General features: G+C 34.9%; 1 protein-coding gene across 1 annotated transcript in view; it reads left to right on the top strand.

Moving 5' to 3' along the window:
* Nucleotides 1-26,896, top strand: part of LOC124722843 — a 231,695-nt gene extending 204,799 nt beyond the window's left edge. Inside the window, exons 2-3 of the mRNA XM_047247968.1 lie at nucleotides 3,045-3,182; nucleotides 26,680-26,896. Coding sequence (XP_047103924.1) covers nucleotides 3,045-3,182; nucleotides 26,680-26,708 — 167 coding nt within the window. The 3' untranslated portion in view covers nucleotides 26,709-26,896. The remainder of the gene's footprint in view (nucleotides 1-3,044; nucleotides 3,183-26,679) is intronic.
* Nucleotides 26,897-27,317: the final 421 nt, after the last annotated feature.

The raw sequence follows: 27,317 nt of genomic DNA, 5'->3' as shown, positions 1-27,317 counted from the left end.
TCTTTTACTGGAGGTTTTGTATGATGTTGGGTAACCATGAGCTTATTGAATTTCTTGTTATGAATATAACTAACTTACATATTTGTGAAGTGTATGTATCTATCAGTTGATTTGGTAATGAGATCGAAAATAAATGGCGTTACATTTTTGCTTAAACATAAGTGGGCTACATACGTTTCTTAATTGATGATTTCTTTTCGGCATAGTTGGTCCTGTATCTCCTGATTTATCCAAAATCTTGTTGTGTAGGTCTTGTACGAGGCATAAGGCTGGACTTAGCTTTCATTTCAATGTGGAACACGTAGGAGGTATTCTATGCTGGAGGCAGCACTTGTACTTTACGCCTTCAATTACTTTAACAAGCTTCATTTTCAGGCGTAAAAATTGCAGGATGTGCCCTTTTATTTCATGTACCAAAATCGTCAACAGTTTATGCTCCGTACGACCTGCAGCGTAGAATAAGGCAGTAAGTGACATATTTATAAGGAGCGGTGAACCGTTTAGAAACTGAGTGAGGATATATAAAGGGTCGCGTAACCTGCGAAACATTTTTGCTCTACATAATTATCCTTCTGTCTTTTACTTAAAAGTAAACAGTATTTATAGCGAAATTGAAATTATCAATATTTAATCCAAATTGTATTCCAAAATGGTTGATTTATAAAATAAAAATAAAACAAACAATACAGATTTATCATAGAACGCTAGAAAATGCAAAGGTAAAATTTAAAAAAAGCCTCAAAACAAAAACTTATCAAACATAACTTTAATAAAACTTCCTGGCGGACTAAAACTGTATGGATATTGCGGAGACATGGCTTAGCCACAGCCTTGAGGATGTTTCCAGAATGAGATTTTCACTCTGCACTCGGCAATATCCTTTCTTCCAGGAGTGCTAGTTCTGCAAGGTTCGCAGAAGAGCTTCTGTGAAGTTTGGAAAGTAGGAGACGAGGTACTGGCAGAATTGAAGCTGTGGGGACGGCTCGTGAGTCGTGCTTGGGTAGCTCAGTTGGTAGAGCACTTGCTCGCGAAAGGCAAAGGTCCCGAGTTCGAGTCTCGGTCCGGCACACAGTTTTAATCTGCCAGGAGGTTTCATATCAGCGCACACTCCACTGCAGAGTGAAAATCTCATTCTCTCATCCCTTTAATATTCCTTAGAGCTTATATAAAATGTGTTCCTGTTGTTCATAAACACCTTTCACACTTATCACTTGCAACAGGAAACATTTTCCTTTGATCATGATGAAGAATGTTCTACTGAGTACAAAAAAAAAATCACAAAACTAATACAGATTTTTTTATGTTTGTGCATGTAAATTATGTTTGCAGCAAAAGTAATTTCTTCGGTTACATAAAAGTACAGAAGTTACACGATCAGCTAATTTTTATTACTTATAAAACGCAGTTTATATTTTTTTAAGGATGTGGACTAACAATGAAGGATGTGCGGTTCTAATTATGTGCAAAACAAGCAAGCAAACAAAAGCAACGAGAAGTCGTCGGTTCCCAGCTTCTCTCCTATGTTTGTTTCCCTGCCAATGCTACAAAATGGCTCAAATGGCTCTGAGCACTATGCGACTTAGCTTCTGAGGTCATCAGTCGCCTAGAACTTAGAACTACTTAAACCTAACTAACCTAAGGACATCACACACATCCATGCCCGAGGCAGGATTCGAACCTGCGACCGTAGCGGTCACGCGGTTCCAAACTGAAGCGCCTTTAACCGCACGGCCACACTGGCCGGCTGCCAATGCTACAATTACTACCGGTAATCTTACGATTTAGTACGTTATTTATGTATTTCACCAAAAACGATCGAACTGTAGCTTTAGCAGAGTGCAATTCTACACGGCCCATATCTAACTGGTAGTCCAGTTGTGCCCCAGCATATCAGGAGCGATAGTAAGAACAGCTGCTGCGATGCAGTGTCGAAAGTCTTCGAGATACTGTGAAAGAAATCCCCACTATAAGTTACCAGTTGTGGCTTGTGCCATTGTTGCAGCATGTAGCAATAGGTGATACCATTGACAATTCTGTCGGCGGGCAACATGGCTCCGTAAACGATCTTGTTGGACGCAGAACAGAACATGTTACCTTTCTTAGAATCCCGGATGTATTCGACAGTTGTATGTGGATACTACGTTGCTCATATGCGTATGTTGTGTCGGCTGATCATCAATGCAGAACTACAGAAGGCGCAGTTTGTCGTCATGCCTTATGACTCGCAGGAGCTGTAATTTGTACGGCTTCAGTCTTAATTGCTTACATAGGATTTTCCACACTGTTGGTTAAGGGATGTTCGATTCTGCGCAAGCTCGATATGAAGAGTCTGTATGACATAACAACATCACGTGCCTCTCATGGCCACTATCCGTTCTGATACAGCCGGTGGCCCCCAGCGTCTTGCATCGAACAAAAAGTCATCCTCCTCGAATTTATTGCACGTCACTATGTTGTATAAACTGGTGCTGTCTTGTAAAACACTCAGTACCTATTGGTAAGGAGCAAATTGTAGCACACAAAATTTTTTCTATGCTTGGTTCGCCGCCGTCTACAGCTACTACAGTCAGTGGCACCCTTGTCGGCGGTTTTCCAAACTAACTTGCCGGAACCACGTTCAAAAAAAGCGATGAGAGTTTGTCTTTTACGCACTGGATCGTTTTTTACGTCACTCTTAGCCATTTATCTACACCGATTTTTCGAAATGTTTCATAAACTTTATAATTACTGTGTATATTCAATGTTTTTGGCGAACACTGACGAACATTTGAATAAGCAGTCCCAACATAATTCGCAATTACGATGCACTAATAGATGGTTTCCAGCTATTGCCCCTTTGCTAACGTCCTGTAGGAACGTTTAGTTGACGAAGATGAACTACAAATTTTATTCTTGTTGGAAGAAAGAGAGCGAACATAGTTTGTTCTACATTTTTAATGTTTAGTGGTTCAGTGAAATGAGTTTGATGTCTGTTATTTTTTCATTTACCAGACTTAGATTTTTTTTACATAAGAAGGAATTTTCATGAGTATTTTCTGTTCTAGTGTCGGTCCAAGTCGTTGAAGAAAACTGGACTATTGTTCTTCAACCCAGATGTTGTTCGGACTGCACGTTTGTATCCAGAGGCTTCAAGTGCAAAGTGAAAAGCTGTCTCAGTAACTGTCCTTGGGCGAGAAGTTCAGGTAACACAGTTTCATATTTCGATATACAGCAAGGGCAATGCACTTAAGTTTTTTTTTGCTATGTGATTTTGGAATAGTCAGCTTGACTGTTCTATGGAACAGTGAAAAAAGGTTACAAAATAGACAACAGCGCCTGTTACATTCCGTACAAGCAATAAGTTGTTTATACATATTTAATCTATAAAAGGAAATAGTCTTAAGTAAAATAAAAAATTAAAGTCAGTGCTACAACGCTTCCTTGCGACAGAATTGGTCACGAAATGCGCAACAGGAGAGCTGTCGTTTTAAAGAAGAAATTGTAACACCATGCAGATTGTTACGCGCATTTCGCCATGAGTAATCAAACGTCGTGGACGCGTCAGATTGTTCCATTATATACTGGAAATGACTTTCATCACTCAATCTGGTTAGCGCTTGCTACTGTACTCAGTAATTACTGTTAATTAGTTTACTTGTAAGTGATGATGCGAGAGGACGCTGTGTATGGTGCTAAGAAAGCAGTTCGTGGTTAATGTTCACAAGTAGTGTTTCGTAAGTTCACTGTTTGTATAATAGGGTGTAGTCACCTCGTGAGAGACCCTCGAGAATGGAAGCGAAAACCGTTGGGGAAGTCGTTTTTAGCACTATTTCCCGAGTTAAAAAAAAAAACAAACTAAATGCCACCCAAGCCTGTAGGGAGCACTGATATCGACAGGACAAATTATAAATCCATGAAAATCCGACAGCAAAACCCGTCCACAAAAGACTAGAGGCAAGCTCCTGATCAGATTCCTCATTGGACACTACATCCAAATTCAACCTAATTAGAGTGCATACTCTCCAAAAATGTGCACAGCACATTTCTGCTGAACCCGCCAGTTAACGCACTTTGACAATATCTAAAGACTTATGAAATTCGTGCTTGTACTTGGAGAGATACAGTTGAAAGTTGCTTAGATTACCCTTGAGTGTGGATGTCTTGCATGACCTTTCCGAAACACCTGAGATACTCAAAGGTGCTCAAATGTTATCCACTCACACTAAGGCTGCCACCTTTCCAGACAAGACTGACCCGCAAACTGCCCATCCACTTGACTGGTTGGAGTGTCAATAACAGCATTAGATGCCCTGTACAGAAAAATCAAGGAGAAATCCCAAGGTATTACACTCCTCCCCCTTACCAAGAAGTATGAAATGCTAACTGAAATTTCTAATGGAATACGAGTGAAACTGAGTCAGTATGATATATTTCTGCTGGAAAGCCTTCAACATCACGTGTCAGATCAAAACAAGTCCAGGACTTGAGAACGGGGAGGGACGTCCGTCAGTCGTCGGTAGTTCAGTTGCGCGGTGAGTAATGGTATTCAATCATGAGATGGCTGCAAGAGAGCCACGAACAATTAGCGTGCATGCGCGGAGGACAGGACTGGGCACTAAGTTTTTGGAGGCACCTGGGAGAGCTTTGTCGAACCAGACAGTATGTAGCGATCTCGATGCCATCAATTTGACCTCTATGCGTCAATTAAGAACAACATCACAAGCCTCCTAGTACTGTGGTGTGTGAAGAAGGTGGACAGGGAGACAACCAGTATGCAACTTGGGTTAATGGCCGGCCGGGGTGGCCGAGCGGTTCTAGACGCTACAATTTGGAGCCGTGTGACCTCTACGGTCGCAGGTTCGAATCCTGCCTTGGGCATGGATGTGTGTGATGTCATTAGGTTAGTTAGGTTTATGTAGTTCTAAGTTCTAGGGGACTGATGACCTCAGAAGTTAAAGTCCCATAGTGCTCAGAGCCATTTGAACCATTTTGGGTTAATGGCGTCAGGTCCTCTTGATCTATGAGTGCAAGATTTGTCAAACACCTGATGATCGTCGTCAAGTTTGCAGAGGAGGCCTGGTACCTGAACACGTTTCCCGTCGCACAAGTTATGCAGCGAGATCGATCAGTGATGTTTTGGGCCGGTACCAAGTACAGATGTCCGACACCTGTCATAGCTATCGAGGGTAATATGAGTGCAATGTACTATCGAGAGAAAATCCTCATCCCATGCTCGAGCTTTCCGATCAACATCTTGGCGGTGTATTCATCTTTTAAGACGATTAAGCACGAGCACACCGCGCCAAACTTGTGGACGCCTCCCAGCAGCAGGCAGGAATCATTCAAATTGTATGGCCTGCGGTATCTGCTGACGTGAACAGATTCAGCATGCTCGGGACCAGTTGAAATTTGCAGTGCGTCGTCGTGGGAACCCTCCTCACTCATTGGATGACCTCGAGAAGACCACTGTCGAAGAATGGAACGGGAGTGAACAGCAGCATGTTTACCACCTGGTTCAAATGGCTCTGAGCACTATGGGACTTAACTTCTGAGGTCATCAGTCCCCTGGAACTTAGAACTACTTAAACCCAACTAACCTAAGGACATCACACACGTCCATGCCCCAGGAAGGATTCGAACTTGCGACCGTAGCGGTCGCGCGGTTCCAGACTGTAGCGCCTAGAACCGCTCGGCCTTACCACCTGGTCAAGGAGGGTCCAAGCACGTTTCAGTGCAAAGTGTGGAATAACACGATATTGAGTGATAACAGATTTTAAATTAGTAGATGTACACTATCGAACAGTCTACCTTTTATTGTTTATTTTTTGCACTGCCCGAGGAAAAATATGTGAAGCACCCACTAGGGGAAGAGGACACGAAAGGGAACTACACTGGAGGAGTGGGTATATGATGTTATTACAGTGATTACAATATCGAGTCATGTTTACAAAGAACCTGGCAGTCTGAGTCCACTTACCAGATATAGCGGTGCACCCTCTCAGATATGGATGCGTGCTCTGATTCGTTTGGGAAGGGTGTCACAAAGCTGTTGTATCCTCCCCTAAGGCACGCTGGCCAACAACTGCTGTAACTGGTCCACGATATCCTGCACTGGCACTGGTACAGATTTGACGTCTAAGCTGGCCCTACACATGTTCTATCAAGGACAGATCTGGCCACCTTTTTAGCTACAAAAGTACCTCAGCATCAGGCAGATAGTTCATAGGGACACGTGCCGTATGGAGACGTGCATTGCCCTGCGGAAAAATGCCACGACGATAGCGTGGCATGAGAGTTCCCTCAGTCACTACCAGCCGCGACCTGAAGTCAAACCTAATGGCTCCCCAAGCTATTATAACGGAACTCCACTGTGCCACCATACTCGCCGACAATGGTCATCCAGAGTAGTGCAGAATCGAGCGAGGTGGCGCAGTGGTTAGCACACTGGACTCGCGTCCAAACCCGTGTCCAGCCATTCTAATTTACGTTTTCCGTGATTTTCCTAAATCGCTTCAGACAAATGTTGACATGATTCCTTTGAGAATGCACGGCCGACTTCCTTCCCTACTCCGATGGGGCCGATGACCTCGCTGTTTGGTCCCCTCCTCCAGATCAACCAACCAGAGTGGTGCAGAACCGCGATTTATCGCTGTATGCAGTGTGACGTCATACATCAGCAGTCCATGCTTCCCAGTCACAGAACCACTCCAAATGTAGCCGTTTATGTTGACATGTTAACGGTAGGCTACGCATGGGAAGATAATTCCCTAAACTGGTTGCTGCTAGTCTCCGAACAATGGTGAGCGATGACACAGAATGTTGCAGGGCGTCCACTACTTGTTCTCGAATGGCAGGCGCAAATATGGAGGCGTTACGCTGTGCTCGCAGCAAAGTATGGCAGTCCTCTCTTTATGTGGCCAGACGTGTTCGATCTAAACCTTCACGACGAATGTCCATACCCTCACATTCCCATGCAGTTGAACATCGGGAAACCGAATGCCCCACAAATATGGATATTGAACAGTTCGACACGCTAGCCTCCACCGCAGCCCATTTAACCGAAAGCTTGTCACTTGAGTCTGTCGTCGAGTACAAGTGGAATACACCAGCGGGGAAAGGACAGTGAGTACACAAGTTGGCATGTATAATAGAGAATTCGCTGCACTGCCTGCCTCATACGCAACTCTTGGGCACGACGATTATTATACAGGGTGGTCCATTGATCGTGACTGGGCCAAATATCTCACGAAATAAGCGTCAAACGAAAAAACTACAAAGAACGAAACTTGTCTAGCTTGAAGAGGGAAACCAGATGGCGCTATGGTTGGCCCGCTAGATGGCGCTGCCATAGGTTAAACGGATATCAACCGCGTTTTTTAAAATAGAAACCCCATTCATTACATATTCGTGTAGTACGTAAAGAAATATGAATTTTTTAGTTGGACCACTTTTTTCACTTTGTGATAGATGGCGCTGTAATAGTCACAAACGTATAAGTACGTGGTATAACGTAAAATTCCGCCAGTGCGGACGGTATTTCCTTCGTGATTCATTACTTGTGTTAAAATGGACCGTTTACCAATCGTGGAAAAGGTCGAAATCGTGTTGATGTATGGCTAGTGTGATCAAAATGCCCAACGGGCGTGTGCTATGTATGCTGCTCGGTATCCTGGACGACATCATTCAAGTGTCCGGACCGTTCGCCGGATAGTTACGTTATTTAAGGCAACAGGAAGTGCTCAGCAACATGTGAAACGTCAACCACGACCTGCAACAAATGATACCCAAGTAGGTGTTTTAGCTGCTGTCGTGGCTAATCCGCACATCAGTAGCAGACAAATTGCGCGAGAACCAGGAATCTCAAAAACGTCGGTGTTGAGAATGCTACATCAACATCGATTGCACCCGTACCATATTTCTATGCACCAGGAATTGCATGGAGACGACTTTGAACATCGTGTACAGTTCTGCCATTGGGCACAAGAGAAATTACGGGACGATGACAGATTTTTTGCACTTGTTGTATTTAGCGACGAAGCGTCATTCACCAACAGCGGTAACGTAAACCGGTATAATATGCACTATTGGGCAACGGAAAATCCACGATGGCTGCGACAAGTGGAACATCAGCGACCTTGGCGGGTTAATGTATGGTGCAGCATTATGGGAGGAAGGATAATTGGCCCTCATTTTATTGATGGCAATGTAAATGCTGCAATGTATGCTGATTTCCTACGTAATGCTCTACCAATGTTACTACAAGATGTTTCACTGCATGACAGAATGGCGATGTATTACCAACATGATGGATGTCCGGCACGTAGCTCGCGTGCGGTTGAAGCGGTATTGAATAGCATATTTCATGACAGGTGGATTGGTCGTCGAAGCACCATACCATGGTCCGCACGTTCACCGGATCTGACGTCCCTGGATTTCTTTCTGTGGGGAAAAATTGAAGGATATTTGCTATCGTGATCCACCGACAACGCCTGACAACATGCGTCAGCGCATTGAGAATGCATGTGCGAACATTACGGAAGGCGAACTGCTCGCTGTTGAGAGGAATGTCGTTACACGTATTGCCAAATGCATTGAGGTTGACGGAAATAATTTTGAGCATTTATTGCATTAATGTGGTATTTACAGGTAATCACGCTGTAACAGCATACGTTCTTAAAAATGATAAGCTCACAAAGGTACATGTATCACATTGGAACAACCGAAATAAAATGTTCAAACATACCTACACTCTGTATTTTAATTTTAAAAACCCACCTGTTACCAACTGTTTGTCTAAAATTGTGAGCCATATGTTTGTGACTATTACAACATCATCTATCACAAAGCGAAAAACGTGGTCCAACTAAAACATTCATTCTTCTTTACGTACTACAGGAATATGTAATAAAGAATGAGGGTTCCTATTTTGAAAAACGCAGTTGATATTCGTTTGACCTACGGCAGCGTCATCCAGCGGCCCAACCATAGCGCCACCTGGTTTCTCCCTTCAAGCTATACAACTTTTGTTCTTTGTAGTTTTTTCGTTTGACGCTTATTTCGTGAGATATTTGGCCCGGTCATGATCAGTGGACCACCCTGTATACATATATATGGGCGTTATAGTACAGGGCATACTTTTAAAAAATTTCTCGATATAAAACCATGATTTTGATTTTGTTCTTTCTCCCTGTTAACAATTTACATCTCTACAATCGAAATCTTCAGTTAATTAAAAATAAATTTATTCAATAAAAATTTAAGATTAAAAAAACCAAATTTATAAAAAACAAACATTCTATATTTTATGCCAGTTTAGTAACATGAATTGAACAGTCCTTATTTAGTCTTTTACATCGATAAATAAATTTTAATCCAAAATGTTTTCTAATTTCTCATCATCTTCTAAACAGATCTTAGTATAAGAATATGAAAGAGTAATTTTATATCTGTTATCTAAAAGTAATAAAATTTTCAGCTTCTGAAATGTAAGGTTTAGTATTTTTTCAGCTCTGTTATTTTACTGAACACTTCAGCATAACCATTACATTAACTGATGAGATGGTTTAATAGATTATTAGCAAAGTCGATCATGCTTTGTTTTGCATTTATTTATATAGAAAAAATTAGATTTCGAAAGTTTTTTAAATTAAAAATTATAATTTTTGAAATTAAACATTTTTAAAATTTGAAATTTGGGATTCAAAGAGGTAATATGACTGACCAAACGTTTTAATTTTTATAAAACCCAAATCTTCTATTTTTTTATATTCAGTTATGAAATTAAAAATTTTCATTTAAAATTTTGTATTGTAAATCAGAAGTTAAATCCTTTTTCTATATGTAATTACATACCTAATTACATCATTAAATTATATTTTGATTAAAAAACGAATATAATTTCATTGTTGTTTTTGTGGTGTTAAAACACTCATTCTGCTAATCATATTTATGACATGGACAGGATAATTCTGAATAACATTGAACAGATTTACAATTACATCGATATTTCTGTTATCCTTTTAAAATCTCTAAAAGCATCATAAGCTTTTAAAAAGTTATCCAGGAGATCCTGATTCTATAATTCTTCGGGAAAATCTTCACTTCCCCCATTATTTACATAAATATTTTGTGATTTAACACGATCAAATAAAGAAGATCATTTAACCGATTATTTCTTCGATTATTTTAAAAAACAACAAAAATAAACTAAGGTATATCAAATTCAGAAGAATTACAATTAGTTAGATCTAATTCCAAATTTGTTTTCAATTTAATCCAGCAAACTCAATTGTTTGTAGTTCAAAACTGGATTTTTTTGGATCTTTCAGGCTTTCTTGTTCTAGTTCAACTGAATATTCTGGTTCATTTTTAACAGCAGGAACACGAATTTCCATACTTTTTTCAACAACTTTATCTTCTTTTGTGAGTGTACTATTATCATTATTAGTAGTCCTGCGAGTTACAGAAATGTCTTGATTTTTCTTGAACTCCAAATGAAAATTGCTGTTAAATCTCCTTCCCAAAGTATTTTTCCAATATTCTTATAAGAGGTACCAGATAATTCTAATGGAAAAACTACTTCATTTTGTCTGTTTTTAATTTAATCACTTTTAAGAACGTCTTTCCATAGTTAATTTATTTGATAGAGATGAAATTGATCAAATCAAATAAGATCTGAAGAAGAAAAAAATGGGTATTATATTTTAGATAAAACATTGTTTCCTTTCCTAATTGCAATAACATCAATCAAATTTAACACATAATTGTAAATTAGTTTAATATTAAATTTACCATTGCATGCTGAAAAATTAAACTGTGAACAATTAGGATGAAGTCATCCATTATCAATATTAATATTAATTTCATTTCTTTGTTCAGAACATCTAAATTATTTTCGTTTTGTCATTAACAGGAAATCAGTAAAATTGATAACTCTTGATTTTGTTCATGATTTATTAACACAAAATCTATTAATTCTTTTTAAATTACTGTTACACGAGAACCATTGAAGTCAATCAAATTTTCATTTTCATCAATGATAGTAATTATTAAATTTTGAATAGTGTCAAGAATTGTAATATTTATAGGGTAATTTAGTTAATAAACTATTCGTTCTCCAAATTCAGCATTTGGTTTACATGAAGACATAATAATAGCTTCTCTGCGAAATTGATCATTATGTTCAAAAAATATTCCACAATCTAGGTTAAAATTAATATTAATTATTTCAAATGGTTTAATTTTAGGAATATTATTTACAATTTCTTTTTCATTAGCTACAATAATTTGTTTACTAAATCCAAAATTTTGACCAATACAATCTTCTTTATCCATAAACAATTTAACATGACTTTCAATAGTAACTCTGTTTAAAATTTCCTCTTTAATATGCATATTACGTTGTTCAATTGAATGAATTTTTCTAAATTTTTAAACTGTATTCTCCAACAGGAATATCTGTCATTTCTTCATTAGTATATATTTTATTATTTTTCTTTTATTAGAACAGTTAATATTTTTTGACAAGAGATGAATTATCGCTCAACTGAAATAACTACTCATTTATATTAATTAAAATTACTTAAATAAATGACAGATATGTGAAGAAAAATAAGAATTATTGAAAAAAATTAGAAAATAAACAAGGTAAAATTTTACCAAATTCTATTCAGTATTACCAAGTGGTAATGTGAAAACAACATTAATGATTGATAATTACGTTCTGGCACATGGATGGAAAATTGACAAATTAACCATTTGTATGTTTATTCCAAAAATTTAGAGCAAGCAAAATATCAAGAATTTATAAAAAGGTGTGGAAAAACTGAGGATAAAATTAATGAAAAAATTTCTGATAATTGAAAATAGTGGTGAAATTATTCTGTGGCATAAATGTGAAAATAATCTTTCATAGTTTTTGGTGAATTCATTCCTGAAAAGCAAAATATAGTTGGAGAATATTTTACGAGAGATCGACATAAAGGACTAGATTGCTCAACCTTATTCAAAAAGACCAAAACAATTAGTCAGAGATAATCTGAATTTTTTAAAGGTTTTCAGAAAAGATGACACAAATGTAAATTATAAATGTCATGAGTTTGTAGGTGGAGATTGAAAATTAGGCGATTTTAAAGGATTGTGTAGTAAATATAGGAATAAAGAATTAATTGTTTTCACAACAATAGATATGTCAGGAAAAATTAATAATTGTAAATACAGAGAAGAGAATATGGTTTATTGGAACACTAAACATAATCATTATCCATAAAAACGTCGATTGTAAGCATTGAACAGTAAAACGTTACATGTAAAATAAAAAAATATTATTCTATTTTTACCCATAATAAATGTTTTCAAAATATGAGCTAAAAGCTGTTAAATGAGCTAAGCAAAACAGAGAAGTAAAAGAACAATTAAAATAAGAGTTAAAAAAATGGGAACAACAGCCAAGAGGAGAATATGGAAAATTTAAAAAAGATCAGCCAGTTATTGATGCAGTTGAATAACTTAAACAAGGAATTGAACGTTTATGTGATCAAGTATAAAAAGTAGTTCAAGAAGATAGATAAATTGAAAAACAGATGATTCCTTATAATCAGCATTATTTAGCAGAACTTAGACATTAAGGAAGTGATAAAGGAGGTAATACCTTAGGTGAATTGGAAATACATGTTGTATTGAATAAGTAAAAGAAGCAGTTAAGATAGAAAAAATGAAAAGAATAAGATGTTAAAAAATAATAAGTGAAAGAATTTTAAAATATATTAATCATAGTCAAGATACTGTTTTTGGTTCAAGACTTGTTGGAACTTTCAAATATGTTGGTGGTTTACCAGATAAATTCAGTGGTAATAAATTAAAAATGGGTCAAAAAGGATATGAGGATACTGATGGATTAATGAATCTTTTACCCAAAAACAAATTACTATGGATGATTTAGGTAAAGAATTTGATTCTGTTGAGTTATAAAATATTTATTAGAATTGTATGTTCTATACTCTGATAGTAATTCAAATAAAATTAAACATATTTATTTGATAATAAGAATTAATGAAGGTTATTTTCCTGGTTTGTCATAAAGCAATCTTACTGATTTATTCCAAAATTTTGGTGGAGATTTAGTAAAAACAATATTCAGAAAACGTCGCTGTATTTGGTTGAATGAAATCTGTCAAATAATTGATAGATTAAGAGTAATGTATAGAGAAAAATTACCCAGAAATAAAAATTATCATAACGAAGAAGTTGGAAAAAAATGTTTACTAATAGATGTAATGATTATATAATTAACAATGCAAAAGGGATTCCAAATTTTATTGAATTTTGAATGGTATGCTACATAGATTATGGGAAAGTGAATACAGAAAAGGCTTAGTTAATGATGCAAATAGTAATGTACCTTTGCAAATGTAGTTACCTGTTTAAATTGCTATGGCTCTGGGACCAAAGTAGATGAAATAGAGATAAGGGAATGCATCCAGATAACAGATAGATTATATAATGGTAAGATAGAGATTTAGGAACCAGGTTTTAAATTGTAAGACATTTCCAAAGGCAGATGTGGACTCTGACCACAATCTATTGGTTATGAACTGTAGATTAAAACTGAAGAAACTGCAAAAAGGTGGGAATTTGAGGAGTTGGGACCATGATAAACTGAAAGAACCAGAGGTTATAGAGAGTTTTAGAAAGAGCATCAAGAAACAATTGACAAGAATGGGGGAAAGAAATATGGTAGAAGAAGAATGGATAGCTTTGAGGGATGAAGTAGTGAAGGCAGCAGACGATCAAGTAGGTAAAAAGACGAGGGCTAATAGAAATCTTTGGGTGACAGAAGAAATACTGAATTTAATTGATGAAATGAGAAAATATAAAAATGCAGTAAATGAAGCAGGCAAAAAGGAATACAAACATCTCAAAAATGAGATCGACAGGAAGTGCAAAATGGCTAAGCAGGCATGGCTAGAGGATAAATCTAAGGATGTAGAGGCTTACCTCACTAGGGGTAAGATAGATACTGCCTACAGGAAAATTAAAGAGACCTTTGGACAAAAGAGAACCACTTGTATGAATATCAAGGGCTCAGATGGAAACCCAGTTCTAAGCAAAGAAGGGAAAGCAGAAAGGTGGAAGGAGTATATAGAGGGACTATACAAGGGCGATGTTTTTGAGAGCAATATTATGGAAATGAAAGAGGATGTAGATGAAGATGAAATGGGAGATAAGATACTGTGTGAAGAGTTTGACAGAGCACTGAAAGACCTGAGTCGAAAAAAGGCCCCAGGAGTATACAACATTCCATTGGAACTACTGACGGCCTTGGGAGAGCCAGTCCTGACAAAACTCTACCATCTGGTGAGCAAGATGTATGAGACAGGCGAAATACCCTCAGACTTCAAGAAGAATACAATAATTCCAATCCCAAAGAAAGCAGGTGTTGACAGATGTGAAAATTACCGAACTATCAGTTTAATAAGTCACAGCTGCATAATACTAACACCAATTATTTACAGACAAATGGAAAAACTGGTAGAAGCGGACCTCGGGGAAGATCAGTTTGGATTCCGTAGAAATATGGGAACACGTGAGGCAATACTGACCCTACGACTTATAAGCTACATTAAGAAAAGGCAAACCTACATTTCTAGTATTTGTAGACTTGGAGAAAGATTTTCACAATGTTGACTGGAATAATCTCTTTCAAATTCTGTAGGTGTCAGGGGTAAAATACAGGGAGCGAAAGGCTATTTACAATTTGTACAGAAACCAGAAGGCAGCTATAGGAGTCGAGGGACATGAAAGGGAAGCAGTGGTTGGGAAGGGAGTGAGACAAGGTTGTAGCCTATCCCCGATGTTATTCAATCTGTATATTGAGTAAGCAGTAAAGGAAACAAAAGAAAAATTCGGAGTAGGTATTAAAATCCATGGAGAAGAAATAAAACCTTTGAGGTTCGCCGATGACATTGTAATTCTGTCAGAGACAGCAAAGGACTTGGAAGAGCAGTTGAACGGAATGGACAGTGTCTTGAAGGGAGGATATAAGATGAACATCAACGAAAGCAAAACGAGGATAATGGAATGTAGTCGAATTAAATCGGGTGATGCTGAGGGAATTAGATTAGGAAACGAGACACTTAAAGTAGTAAAGGAATTCTGCTATTTGGGGAGCAAAATAACTGATGATGGTCGAAGTAGAGAAGATATAAAATGTAGACTGGCAATGGCAAGGAAAGCGTTTCAGAAGAAGAGAAATTTGTTAACATCGAGGATAGATTTAAATGTCAGGAAGTCGTTTCTGAAAGTATTTGTATGGAGTGTAGTCATGTATGGAAGTGAAACATGGACGATAAATAGTTTGGACAAGAAGAGAATAGAAGCCTTTGAAATGTGGTGCTACAGAAGAATGTTGAAGATTAGATAGGTAGATCACGTAACTAATGAGGAAGCATTGAATAGGATTGGGGAGAAGAGGAGTTTGTGGCACAACTTGACTAGAAGAAGGGATCGGTTGGTACGACATGTTTTGAGGCATCGAGGGATCACAAATTTAGCATTGGAGGGCACCGTGGAGGGTAAAAATCGTAGAGGGAGACCAAGAGATGAATACACTAAACAGATTCAGAAGGATGTAGGCTGCAGTACGTATTGGGAGATGAAGAAGCTTGCACAGGATAGAGTAGCATAGAGAGCTGCATCAAACCAGTCTCAGGACTGAAGACCACAACAACAACAGATGGGCATGGAAAGAACATGATTTTTATAGAGATAAGAAATTGGAAAAAGGACATGAAAGTGATAAAAAAAACTACAGTTATTCACAAAAGAAAAAATGTATGCTTCAGACGCTTCAGTTGGTGAAAAATTAGCTGTCACTGCAGTTAGAAGAATAATGTAAAACGAAAATTAGGACTTTGAATGAATGTTGATGAAAATCGGTGGGGATTATAAAGAAACACGTTATAAATTCGCAATCTATATAAATCAGTTACTTTAGTATTGATCATAATAAACTTTTAAATGGTAAAATAAACCAATATCAATTTTACTTAAATTGAATAATGAACGATATGAAAGTATTGAGACATTTTTAACTGATGCACAAAAACGAATACAGATGGCAGAATTGGCAGAAATTCAATTTTTACATTAAGAATCCCATATGTGAAAAAATTATTGAATATTAAATTCATATAAAAGAAACAAAACATGTAGGTAGATTTTTACCATTATTATTAGCGGAATTACCATATCCAGCAACTTTTGGATCATTCACTGGTGGATGTACAGCACTTGCAAGTTCAGTTATAAACAAAAAAAGAATTAGAAAACAAAAAACATATAATTTTGCAAAGAAAAAAGTGAATGTCAAATAAAAATTTCAAAGAAATAATTAAACAAGTTAGTAAGCTGTTACATAATTTTGACAAAGAAGAATTTGTTAAACAATTAAAAATAGAGTATTTTTGTTATGATTGCTAAATTACCTGATAAACCAAAAAATGTAAAATGTAGAATAGTACAATTAGAAACCTCTTATTATGTTGATGCTCACTGAATTTGTTATTATTATAATACAGATTTAATAGTTGTTTTCGTTTGATTTAGAGAAATTATACCTTAATACTTGTAAATTATTTAGGAAAAAAGGGTTATGTTATAACGTAGAAAGGATACAAAATGTTAAAGAATATACTTGTGGTCATTTGTCCTTATTTATTTTTAAATTATTATATATCAGTTATAAGTTGAATGATATTTTAATTTAATAAATGTGTTTTTGGAAATAAGTTATATGCTAAACTCAATAAAGATTTACAAAAAAATAAAGGATTTCAATTATTAGGAGGAAATGTTAATAATGAAGTAACTTCAAAATTTTAAGATTTTCAATAAAAATCAAATATTTGCAATCAAAAATTAAAAATATTCAATCAACAGTGGATCTAAAAATTCAAGAAGAATTAGTGACAGAATTAGAAAAAATAAAACCATCATTATAGTTATCAGAAACTAATTTTACAGATGTTCAATCATCAGTAGACTCAAATATATATATATTACAATTAAAAAATTTCAGAAAGAGTTAAATGCCATTTTAAAGTAACTAGAGTCTATTTAGTCTTGAAGGTAGAATAATTGACAAGATAACTGTTCCAGTGATGTAAGAGATGCATTGAACATCCAATACTTTCTTAATGCAATGAAGGATCTAATTACTACAGCTGAATATATAAGTATTTTAACGTAGTTGAATATATTATGTATAGAAAGGAATTTTAATCAGCTTAATAAATAATAATACATTACAAAAAAGGAATTAGAAACAGCTTCTTGAGATTATTTCTCAAATACAGATGTAACTCCATATTTATCTGAGTTAGGTAAGCTTACAGATAAAGTATATGATTAACAAATATTTGATCTTAGTTTTATAACTGGAGGTGAACAAAAAATGCACAGTTTCAATGAATCTGATTTTATTCTTAAAGAAGTTATTATTTTTGTAAAAATATAAATAGAGATATAACAGCTAGTGAATTTGAGCTTTCTATATGTGTTTCAGACAAACTTCACAAAATTTTAAATTTTTTATTATTCTCACATCAAATCTATGAGATGTTAATAGCTTCCTGAACCACGTAACCCATCTTAGAGTAACAAGTGAAGATTTTTGTCCAACTCTAAAAGTAAAAAAACCATATTTGGTAAAAGAAATTTGCAGGTAGGATTCAATGTTCGCGAAGAAATTGTTAATGAACAATTTAAACCAATGATTAATTTTTTTAAAGAAACATGTAATTTCTTTTCTATTACATGCTGTATGGTAAGCTGTTTAGCTGACATGGATTCTGCAAAATGTAAAGGAATTTCACAAAAAAATAAAGGATATAATTATTTATTAACTGCTATATACGGGTTTTTTTCTAAATTTGCTTGGGTTATACCAGTAAAAGATAAAAAGATAAAAATTAAGTTGAATCTTTTGAAAAAAATATTCGAGTCAACAAGCCCAACATATTTACAACCAGATAATGCTAAAGAATTCTAAAATAAATAATTTCTACATTTAAGGAAAAAATTTAATATTAATCATTATTCAACTTATAGTAAATTGAAAGCATCTGTTCTTGAACGATTTAATACATGTTTAAAAGACAAAAATGTGGAGAAATATGACTTACAAGGAAATAGTAATTGCACTCGGAATAATAATTGAACTAGCTTCAAAATTACTTGATGAATATAATAACACGAATGACTGAGCAATAAATATGGAAGATGTAAACAAAGAAAATAATCAAATTTCATTGAAAACTGTTTATGTTACAAATGTGATAGATGCTAATTGTATATATAAAATTGGAGATTAAATTAATAATAAGTAAAAAGGACATTTTGGAAAAAGTAAACAGAAAAATTGTCAACAGAAATGGTTGAAATTGAAGATGTTATTCATTTCAATCCAATCACATATAAATTTAAAGATCTAAACAGTGCAAAAATCAAAGGAATCTTTGTGAACTAGAACTCCTGGAAACGAATTTTCCAGATGGTTAAATTGTTGAAAAAGTTTTGAGAAAGAAAGCGGATAATATATATATGTTAAATGTTTTAGGTTTTGATAATTCATGGTAAATGTTTTGATAATTCACACAATAGTTCAGCATATAAAAGTAATGTAATTTTTTAATCTGCTAAAAAAGTGCTTGGAAATTTAGTTAAATTCTAGGAAAAGTTTGGTGGATTAGTTATATCATCATCACAAGAGTTTCAAAGTATTGAAATAATTTTGACGACAGTTAATTCTTTAAGTTTCTTTCATTCATTCATGTAAATATATTGATTTTGGTGAAAAATTATTTCTTAAGAATTCTTCACAATTTGGATGCCTGTTTCAAATAATATTTATTTCTTTTTTAGTTTTTAAAATGTGTTTTCAAAATTATAATTCTCTAATCATATAATAACAAACGTTGTACTTAAATTTTCATTAGTTAATTGAGAAACAACATGTGGTAATAAACTAGTTATTTATTCATTTCCTTCTGGTAAAGTTTCTACTGTTCTATGATATATTTCATGTGATTTATCACATAACTATTGTTAATTTCATTTCGATATTTTAAATGATTTATTTGACCTTCATAGAGTTGTTTTATGATAATCTTTTCTTTTACTCATGTTTTCGAATTCATAATCCCAACCTTCAACATTTTCCACAAATGGCATTTGTGAATTAATAGTTAAGGAATATGATCTGGGGTCATGAATAGATTTTGTATAAGGATCAATATTTGTACATAGCAATGTTACATCTCCATTGAAATTTTTATGTTTTACAATAGTATTCTTTAATGAATTGTTTTACAGCACCTCCCAAAAATCCACATCCTAAGTTATTTGCATAATTCCATGGAATAATTTCTTCACCTATAATTATTAAAACTTCTTTGTTTTTCTGTATAAATTTGTTATTTTTAGTCTCAGAACTGACTGCGTTTATATATAATATAATTTTATAATTTTTTTAGATATTAATACATTTCTTTAACATTTTTAAAATGAAAATAAAGTGATTTGTTCATAGTATAAACAAAAAAAGTTTAAAAAATATACCTTACAATTAAGAATAAACCTTCGAAAACAGGTTGTATTGACTGTTAATGAAGAAATAAAAGTTTATAGAGATTACAAATTTTAACATACAAAAGAACTAATTAATAACTGGAATAAAAAACATCACTTGTGAAAACTTTTGAAAAGAAATAAAAAATACTTCTTAACATATTGATAACTGTCACTTTAATCAGTAAGAAAACTGGAAAATATCTTTCAATTATGGAAAAGATAATGAAAATTGGTCTCAAGAAGTTGAAGCTTTTGTGAAAATTTGTTTGCAAAATGTGTCTGAAAACAAATCAGAAATCATATCATTAAAAAATATTAAAAAGTGATTAATTTTTCATTAAATTATTAGTTTTTTATTAATTCAATCTTGTAATACAATGCATTTTTCATCATTAGAACTAAATGAAATTTTATTACATTCAATTGTAACCATTTCATGATTAAATGATCAAGTTAGATTTATGTATCAGTACCATTTTATCTTGTTATCCAAACAATTTTTATAATGACCAGAACTAATTTCACTTTTTACAAGTTTTTTTAACTCTTCTGACTTTTTCTCTTCTGTATCAACAACATTATAAGAATACATTTCCCTCTTAAGCAAACATGCTCTGTCATATTTTTTCCACAATTTCCCCTTTCATTTTTGCTAAAACTTTCTTATTTACATGTGGAATTCCTTAATTATTACCTGTGAATAATCATTTGTTTCCAAAACGTTTATCACAAATTTCATACGTTTAGAAATGATACCAGTTCTTAGATCATAGTTAAAAGAATCTCTATCCATATAAGATAAATCAATATTTTCAGTGTATTTTGGCTTCATTAACTAATAATGAGAATCACACATTTTTATTTTCGAAATATTTAGAACACTCATTCCATTATGATTTCTTTAAATTTTACTATTGATTTTCTCATGTGAACTGCAACTAGATATTCTGAAAATACACTAGCATGTTCATAATTTGGTTTTGAAATATTGTCGTCCATTTTTCTAGATCTGTTATTATTTTAATACTTTGTCTATATCTAATATTTTCCATCGTTTTCCCAAGTACTGAATTATTCACCAGTTTTAAGAAACCTTTTTGAAAGTCAGTTTTGGCTTAAGTTACCATTGCTGTATTAAAATCAATACATCTTCTTTAAGAAAACTGAGTGTACAAACGATAATTGTATGAATTTTATTAATTTTAAACCAAGATTTAAATGTTGCTTAAGGTTCCTATAGTAATATTATTTATATTATAAAACATATTTTTCTTAATTATTTAATGTTCTCAGTAATTTATTTCCTCCTTCTGGTACTAAAGCTTCATGAAAATCACATAATTTTTTGCATATTCTAAGTCGTCTTCTAAAATATCATTACATTTATTATGATCTGCTATTTTAAGTATTTTTTCAGATATAAAACACTTTGTTTCCAACCACCTAAAATCTCTAAAATGTAAAAATTTCGGCATTACCCAACCATACAAATTATTTGCGTTTAAATATGCAGTATAATGTGATTGTTTATCTGCCTAAAAATTTTCATATACTTATTATTTGATTTAATATATCGTTTAAGACCTCACCTCAACTTACTTTTGAAGAAATAAGATCATATCATAAATGTCTAATAAATCTAATTCAACTTTTTCATGTATATCATAGAATCCTAAGATGAACCAGAACATCTAAAACCCCAAGTTGAATCGATTTTATAACATTTAATTGAAGTGACTCTAAGTTTGTGTTAAAATCGAATACACACTCCTGGAAATGGAAAAAAGAACACATTGACACCGGTGTGTCAGACCCACCATACTTGCTCCGGACACTGCGAGAGGGCTGTACAAGCAATGATCACACGCACGGCACAGCGGACACACCAGGAACCGCGGTGTTGGCCGTCGAATGGCGCTAGCTGCGCAGCATTTCTGCACCGCCGCCGTCAGTGTCAGCCAGTTTGCCGTGGCATACGGAGCTCCATCGCAGTCTTTAACACTGGTAGCATGCCGCGACAGCGTGGACGTGAACCGTATGTGCAGTTGACGGACTTTGAGCGAGGGCGTATAGTGGGCATGCGGGAGGCCGGGTGGACGTACCGCCGAATTGCTCAACACGTGGGGCGTGAGGTCTCCACAGTACATCGATGTTGTCGCCAGTGGTCGGCGGAAGGTGCACGTGCCCGTCGACCTGGGACCGGACCGCAGCGACGCGCGGATGCACACCAAGACCGTAGGATCCTACCCAGTGCCGTAGGGGACCGCACCGCCACTTCCTAGCAAATTAGGGACACTGTTGCTCCTGGGGTATCGGCGAGGACCATTCGCAACCGTCTCCATGAAGCTGGGCTACGGTCCCGCACACCGTTAGGCCGTCTTCCGCTCACGCCCCAACATCGTGCAGCCCGCCTCCAGTGGTGTCGTGACAGGCGTGAATGGAGGGACGAATGGAGACGTGTCGTCTTCAGTGATGAGAGTCGCTTCTGCCTTGGTGCCAATGATGGTCGTATGCGTGTTTGGCGCCGTGCAGGTGAGCGCCACAATCAGGACTGCATACGACCGAGGCACACAGGGCCAACACCTGGCATCATGGTGTGGGGAGCGATCTCCTACACTGGCCGTACACCACTGGTGATCGTCGAGGGGACACTGAATAGTGCACGGTACATCCAAACCGTCATCGAACCCATCGTTCTACCATTCCTAGACCGGCAAGGGAACTTGCTGTTCCAACAGGACAATGCACGTCCGCATGTATCCCGTGCCACCCAACGTGCTCTAGAAGGTGTAAGTCAACTACCCTGGCCAGCAAGATGTCCGGATCTGTCCCCCATTGAGCATGTTTGGGACTGGATGAAGCGTCGTCTCACGCGGTCTGCACGTCCAGCACGAACGCTGGTCCAACTGAGGCGCCAGGTGGAAATGGCATGGCAAGCCGTTCCACAGGACTACATCCAGCATCTCTACGATCGTCTCCATGGGAGAATAGCAGCCTGCATTGCTGCGAAAGGTGGATATACACTGTACTAGTGCCGACATTGTGCATGCTCTGTTGCCTGTGTCTATGTGCCTGTGGTTCTGTCAGTGTGATCATGTGATGTATCTGACCCCAGGAATGTGTTAATAAAGTTTCCCCTTCCTGGGACAATGAATTCACGGTGTTCTTATTTCAATTTCCAGGAGTGTATATCATCTTGTATATTCTTCTAATTTTTTAAAATCACGTTTTTCCATCCTAGATTTGCTTGTAGATAACATTTATCAGAAATATCTTCTTTATTAACTCTCAAATAAAAACATTCTTTTTGGGTAATTCGTTTGTTGTAATTTTGCTTCAGAATTAGTATCTTAATAAGGATAAACTCCTTTTTTAATCATTAAATCTAATGTTCATATTTAAAATATTTTGCTGTGTCTCTAAATTGATCTTTTTTGTAAGTTTAGGAGCTGATTGATCAGTACTTAAGGCCATAAATTTAAATGGGTATAAAAATCTTAATGTTAATCCATCTTCAATGTGTCTACTAAAAGAAATGTATTTTTGTTCATTATTTGGAATATTGCCAATATCTTGATTATCTAATGCTAATTCATAGATAAACAAACGAACATCATAATTTGCAAAATTATGAATATAAACTGAAATATAAGCAAGATTTTTATAATTATTATTACATTCTTCATGTGCATCTCTTTAATGTTTTCCTGTTAAATGACAATGATCTCATACCTTTCTTTCACCAACATTAAATTCTTTTTCACAAATTAAACAAGTTTTTGAATTTTTAAAATTTATTTTATCTTCATTCATCATAATCATCTGTACATTTCGATAATATGTTTTAACAATTTCTTAGAGTTTTGTTTTAACATTTTTTGCTTCATCTTGGCCAGTACACTCTACAGGGTTTTATAGCCACTTTCAGACTTTATAACATATTAACTAAATGAAATGCCAATGGCTTTGAATGGTGATAACACCAGTTCTCATCAGATCACTAAAGTAAAGCTTTGTCAGGCTGGGCTAGCACTTGGATGTGTGACCATCATGTCTGCCGAACGCTGTTGGCAAGTGGGCACTCAGCACTTGTGAGGCAAACTGAGGAGCTACTTGATTGAGAAGTAGCAGCTCCAGTCTTGGAAACTGACATACACCCAGGAAAGCGGTGTACTAACAACATGTCGCTCCATATCCACATTCAGTGACGCCTGTGGGCTGACGATGACATGGCGGCTGGTCAGTGCCATAGGACCTCCATCACCTGTTCGGGAGGAGAGACTAAATGAATATTAAATACGTTTTTGATATTCATTAATATAAGCTTTTTAGGATTTGGTTGACAAGTTCAACATTTTTTAAAAATCATTCCAAATCTGCATAAATTACAAAAGGTTCTCATACTGAATTATAATAATGTTAAACTTAGTTTTTTCACCTTCTATAGACATATCTATTTTTACTTCTTTATTACTTTACAAGCGTTTTTATCATTGTTTAATTTTTTCTGAATGAAGATATCTTAAACATCTATCACAAGGCTAAATTCATCCATTGTGTTCACTTGCTTGTGAACTATTTAACCTAGATAAATTTTTTACCCAATAATGTTTGAATTATTTTTATCTCATATCAAATGAAGATTAACATGTTTCTCTTGTTTATTTTTGTATGATATATTTGACTTGCTTTCAAATTTTGGAAAATCTGTTAACTGAACAGGATAATAAATTTTCTCTATTTAAAAAATTTCGCCCAATTCCTTTCCACTATTCTTATATTTACTAACTCTCTCTCCATCATGATCTGCTGGATGTAAAGCTGATTTGATTGAATAAAGGAATTTTTGGTCTGTGCTATTTACATTAATTACTACGTTTTGAGCTTTAATTTCTTCTGGTAAATCACCCACCAGGGTAGCCGAGAGCCTAATGCTCTGCTTCCTGGACTCAGGTAAGCATGGTGGCCCCAGATCGAATCCACCCTGAGGATTAACGACGAGGGTCGGTATGCTGGCCAGCCTGGATGTGGTTTTTAGGCGGTTTTCCACATCCTGCTAAGTGAATACGAGGCTGGTCCCCATGTTCCACCTCAGTTAGACGACTTGCACACATTGAAAATGTTCGCACTATTTCATGGCTTACACTAGATGCAGACAGCAGGGGTACACTAATTTCATCCCACGGGGTTTGGGTTGACGGCAGGAAGGGCATCTAGCTCCCCTCTGCAGCTAACACTGCCAAATCCGTTCTAACATGGTCGACCACGCATTGAAGTGGGACAAAGGCCGAAAGGAAAAGGAAAGGAGAGGAATTTCTTTTGGGAAATCGATATAAGAAGATTGAAAAATTAGATTGTGTCTACTAACACCTAATTCTAAATTATTTATATAAAGATCAACCAGATTTCTTCCATACATTTCAGAAATTCGTTAATTTCATGATTTTTATAATAATTTACCAAATTAGTTGTTCTTTTTACATGTTTCCAAATTAAACTTTGTGTTTCGTCTTTAGTTTTAAAAATACAATAATATTTCATATAATATTTAATCTCTCTTCTTTGTATTAAAATACCTTTTAATTTTGTGATTACTTCTTCTTGAATTTGACTAAAAAAATTGTCATTCATCATTACTATGGTTATTATTAATTCCATAAGTTATTATATTTCATTTAAAAGCAAAAGCTTTTCTATAAATTCGTTTAGATGATACAAAAAATCATCATCATCTAGAAAATTGAAAACAGGTAAATTTTTCTGTTAACTTTTTGTTTAACTGCTTGATATTTATCTACTAGACACATCATTGATGAAATTCTTTTGAAAATTTTTTATTCAGTTAGTTGTATTATTATTAATATTGTCCTCAGATTTTTTGGTAATATCGATTAACTATTGTTTATTAAATTTAGAACATTGAAGTACATTTAAAGATTATTTGTTCAATTGGTTATCATTATTATTAATATTTTCAACAGGATTTAGAATAAGATTGATTAATTTTTCTTTATTAAGTTTAGAAGGATTTTCAAATTTTCTCATTTTACAAATTTTTCTTTTAAATTTTTGTGTCTTAGTTCCCTCTTCTTCATTTCTTTCATATTAAAATAATCAATAAATTCCCATAGATTTGTCAAGTTACATTTGAATAACATTTTTCCTTACAATAATTTTCTAAATTGTCATAATTTAATCCATGTGTCTCTTTACAATAATTTTCTAAGTTTTGAAATAGCTCAATGTTTGAGTACATTCTTGATTTGCTTTTTAATTATATAGAAAAATTTAGCATTTTAAAAAATTAAACCGTTTACAGTTCAAATGTTCCTTTGAAAATTTCAGTTGATGATATTGCGAGACGAAGTTTGACAGAGCTTATTTATAAAGAGGAAATTTTATTAGTTTTGTATTTTTTATTTAAATGATGGTTTGATTTGTGGATATAGATACACATGATCTTAGAGAGCTTATTTATAAAGAAAAATTTGTTAGACTTTGATGTTTTAAATAAATGAGATTTTTATTTGTAGACATGGATAATCACAATCCTAGAGAAAAACATGTATTAGGTTTTTAAATAAATGAAAATTTTGCTTGCAGACATACAAATTTTTAAATGGGACAAAACTGAAATCTTGGTTTTAAATTGGGAAATTTTTAAAAAACGTGCTCTCTATTCTAGAACTCCCACACATACTACTTTTACCTTTATACACACCAGACTGCTGCATTTGTATCTTTGCTTGTAAAGATGTTCTGTTAGGAAATAGGCTAACAAACAAGAGTCTGATTCCGATGACACAGAAATTTTGGGGGACATGGTCTATAGGACTGTACGTGTCAGTGTATTAATCATGATTTACCTACATTTAAGTAAGTTGAAATTAAATGCTATATTCTGTAGAAAACTAAAAGCTGCCATCTTGTATGGGGCTGCTGCATTGTGCTCACCATTATAAGAAAATAATTGTAAATTATAATTATAGATAGGTTTGTAATCTATAGTTACGAATTTATGATAATATGATCATTTATGATTTCTAATATGTATTCTTTTTGCCATTGCAGCAACACCTTCTGCAGTGCCTTTGTTCTAGTGCATTATGGAGATGGCTTATGGCAAATAATTCGTCGAATCGTTCGATGCAAAACAGCTGAAGCGCTTTTCACATAAAAATGTGAATCTTGCAACACTGTCAGCGGTGTCTGAATATGTAGCAGAGGCATCAGAAATACATCTAACAAGAAGTTGCAGATACTGCAGCGCTTTGGGATGCAATCCAAATAGTCTTGCTATAATTTCATTGATCTCTCTCATCATTCATGGATGGATGTTACTTCAGTACTGTTATTTTACCACTGAATCTTCAAATCGTTTCATAAAATATTTATTGTTTGTCTAGACATAAAAATCGTAAATCAAAGAGTTAAATTTGTGTGAGAGGCGTTCCTGAGTGACAACAGTTCAAAAGAGTCAATGAAAAGTACCCCATACAGGTCACATGTTTTGGTAAAATATTTAGAAACGAATTAAGAACTGCAGCTGAGAATCTTAAGTGGATAATGTTTTAGAGCTATTTATCCTAAAATTGATTAAATGGATCATATTGTAAAATGAAAATAATATTTCCAATACTAAAAAATCAGTGACTTCACCATTACCATTCATTGCTGAAGAATATTTTCAAATTACTGTTTCTCTTTGG

This window comes from Schistocerca piceifrons, chromosome X (assembly GCF_021461385.2).
Source record: "Schistocerca piceifrons isolate TAMUIC-IGC-003096 chromosome X, iqSchPice1.1, whole genome shotgun sequence".
In the NCBI taxonomy this organism is placed as follows: domain Eukaryota; kingdom Metazoa; phylum Arthropoda; class Insecta; order Orthoptera; family Acrididae; genus Schistocerca; species Schistocerca piceifrons.
The sequence above is the reverse complement of the archived record's forward strand: the minus strand, read 5'-3'. Positions and strand labels throughout refer to the sequence as shown.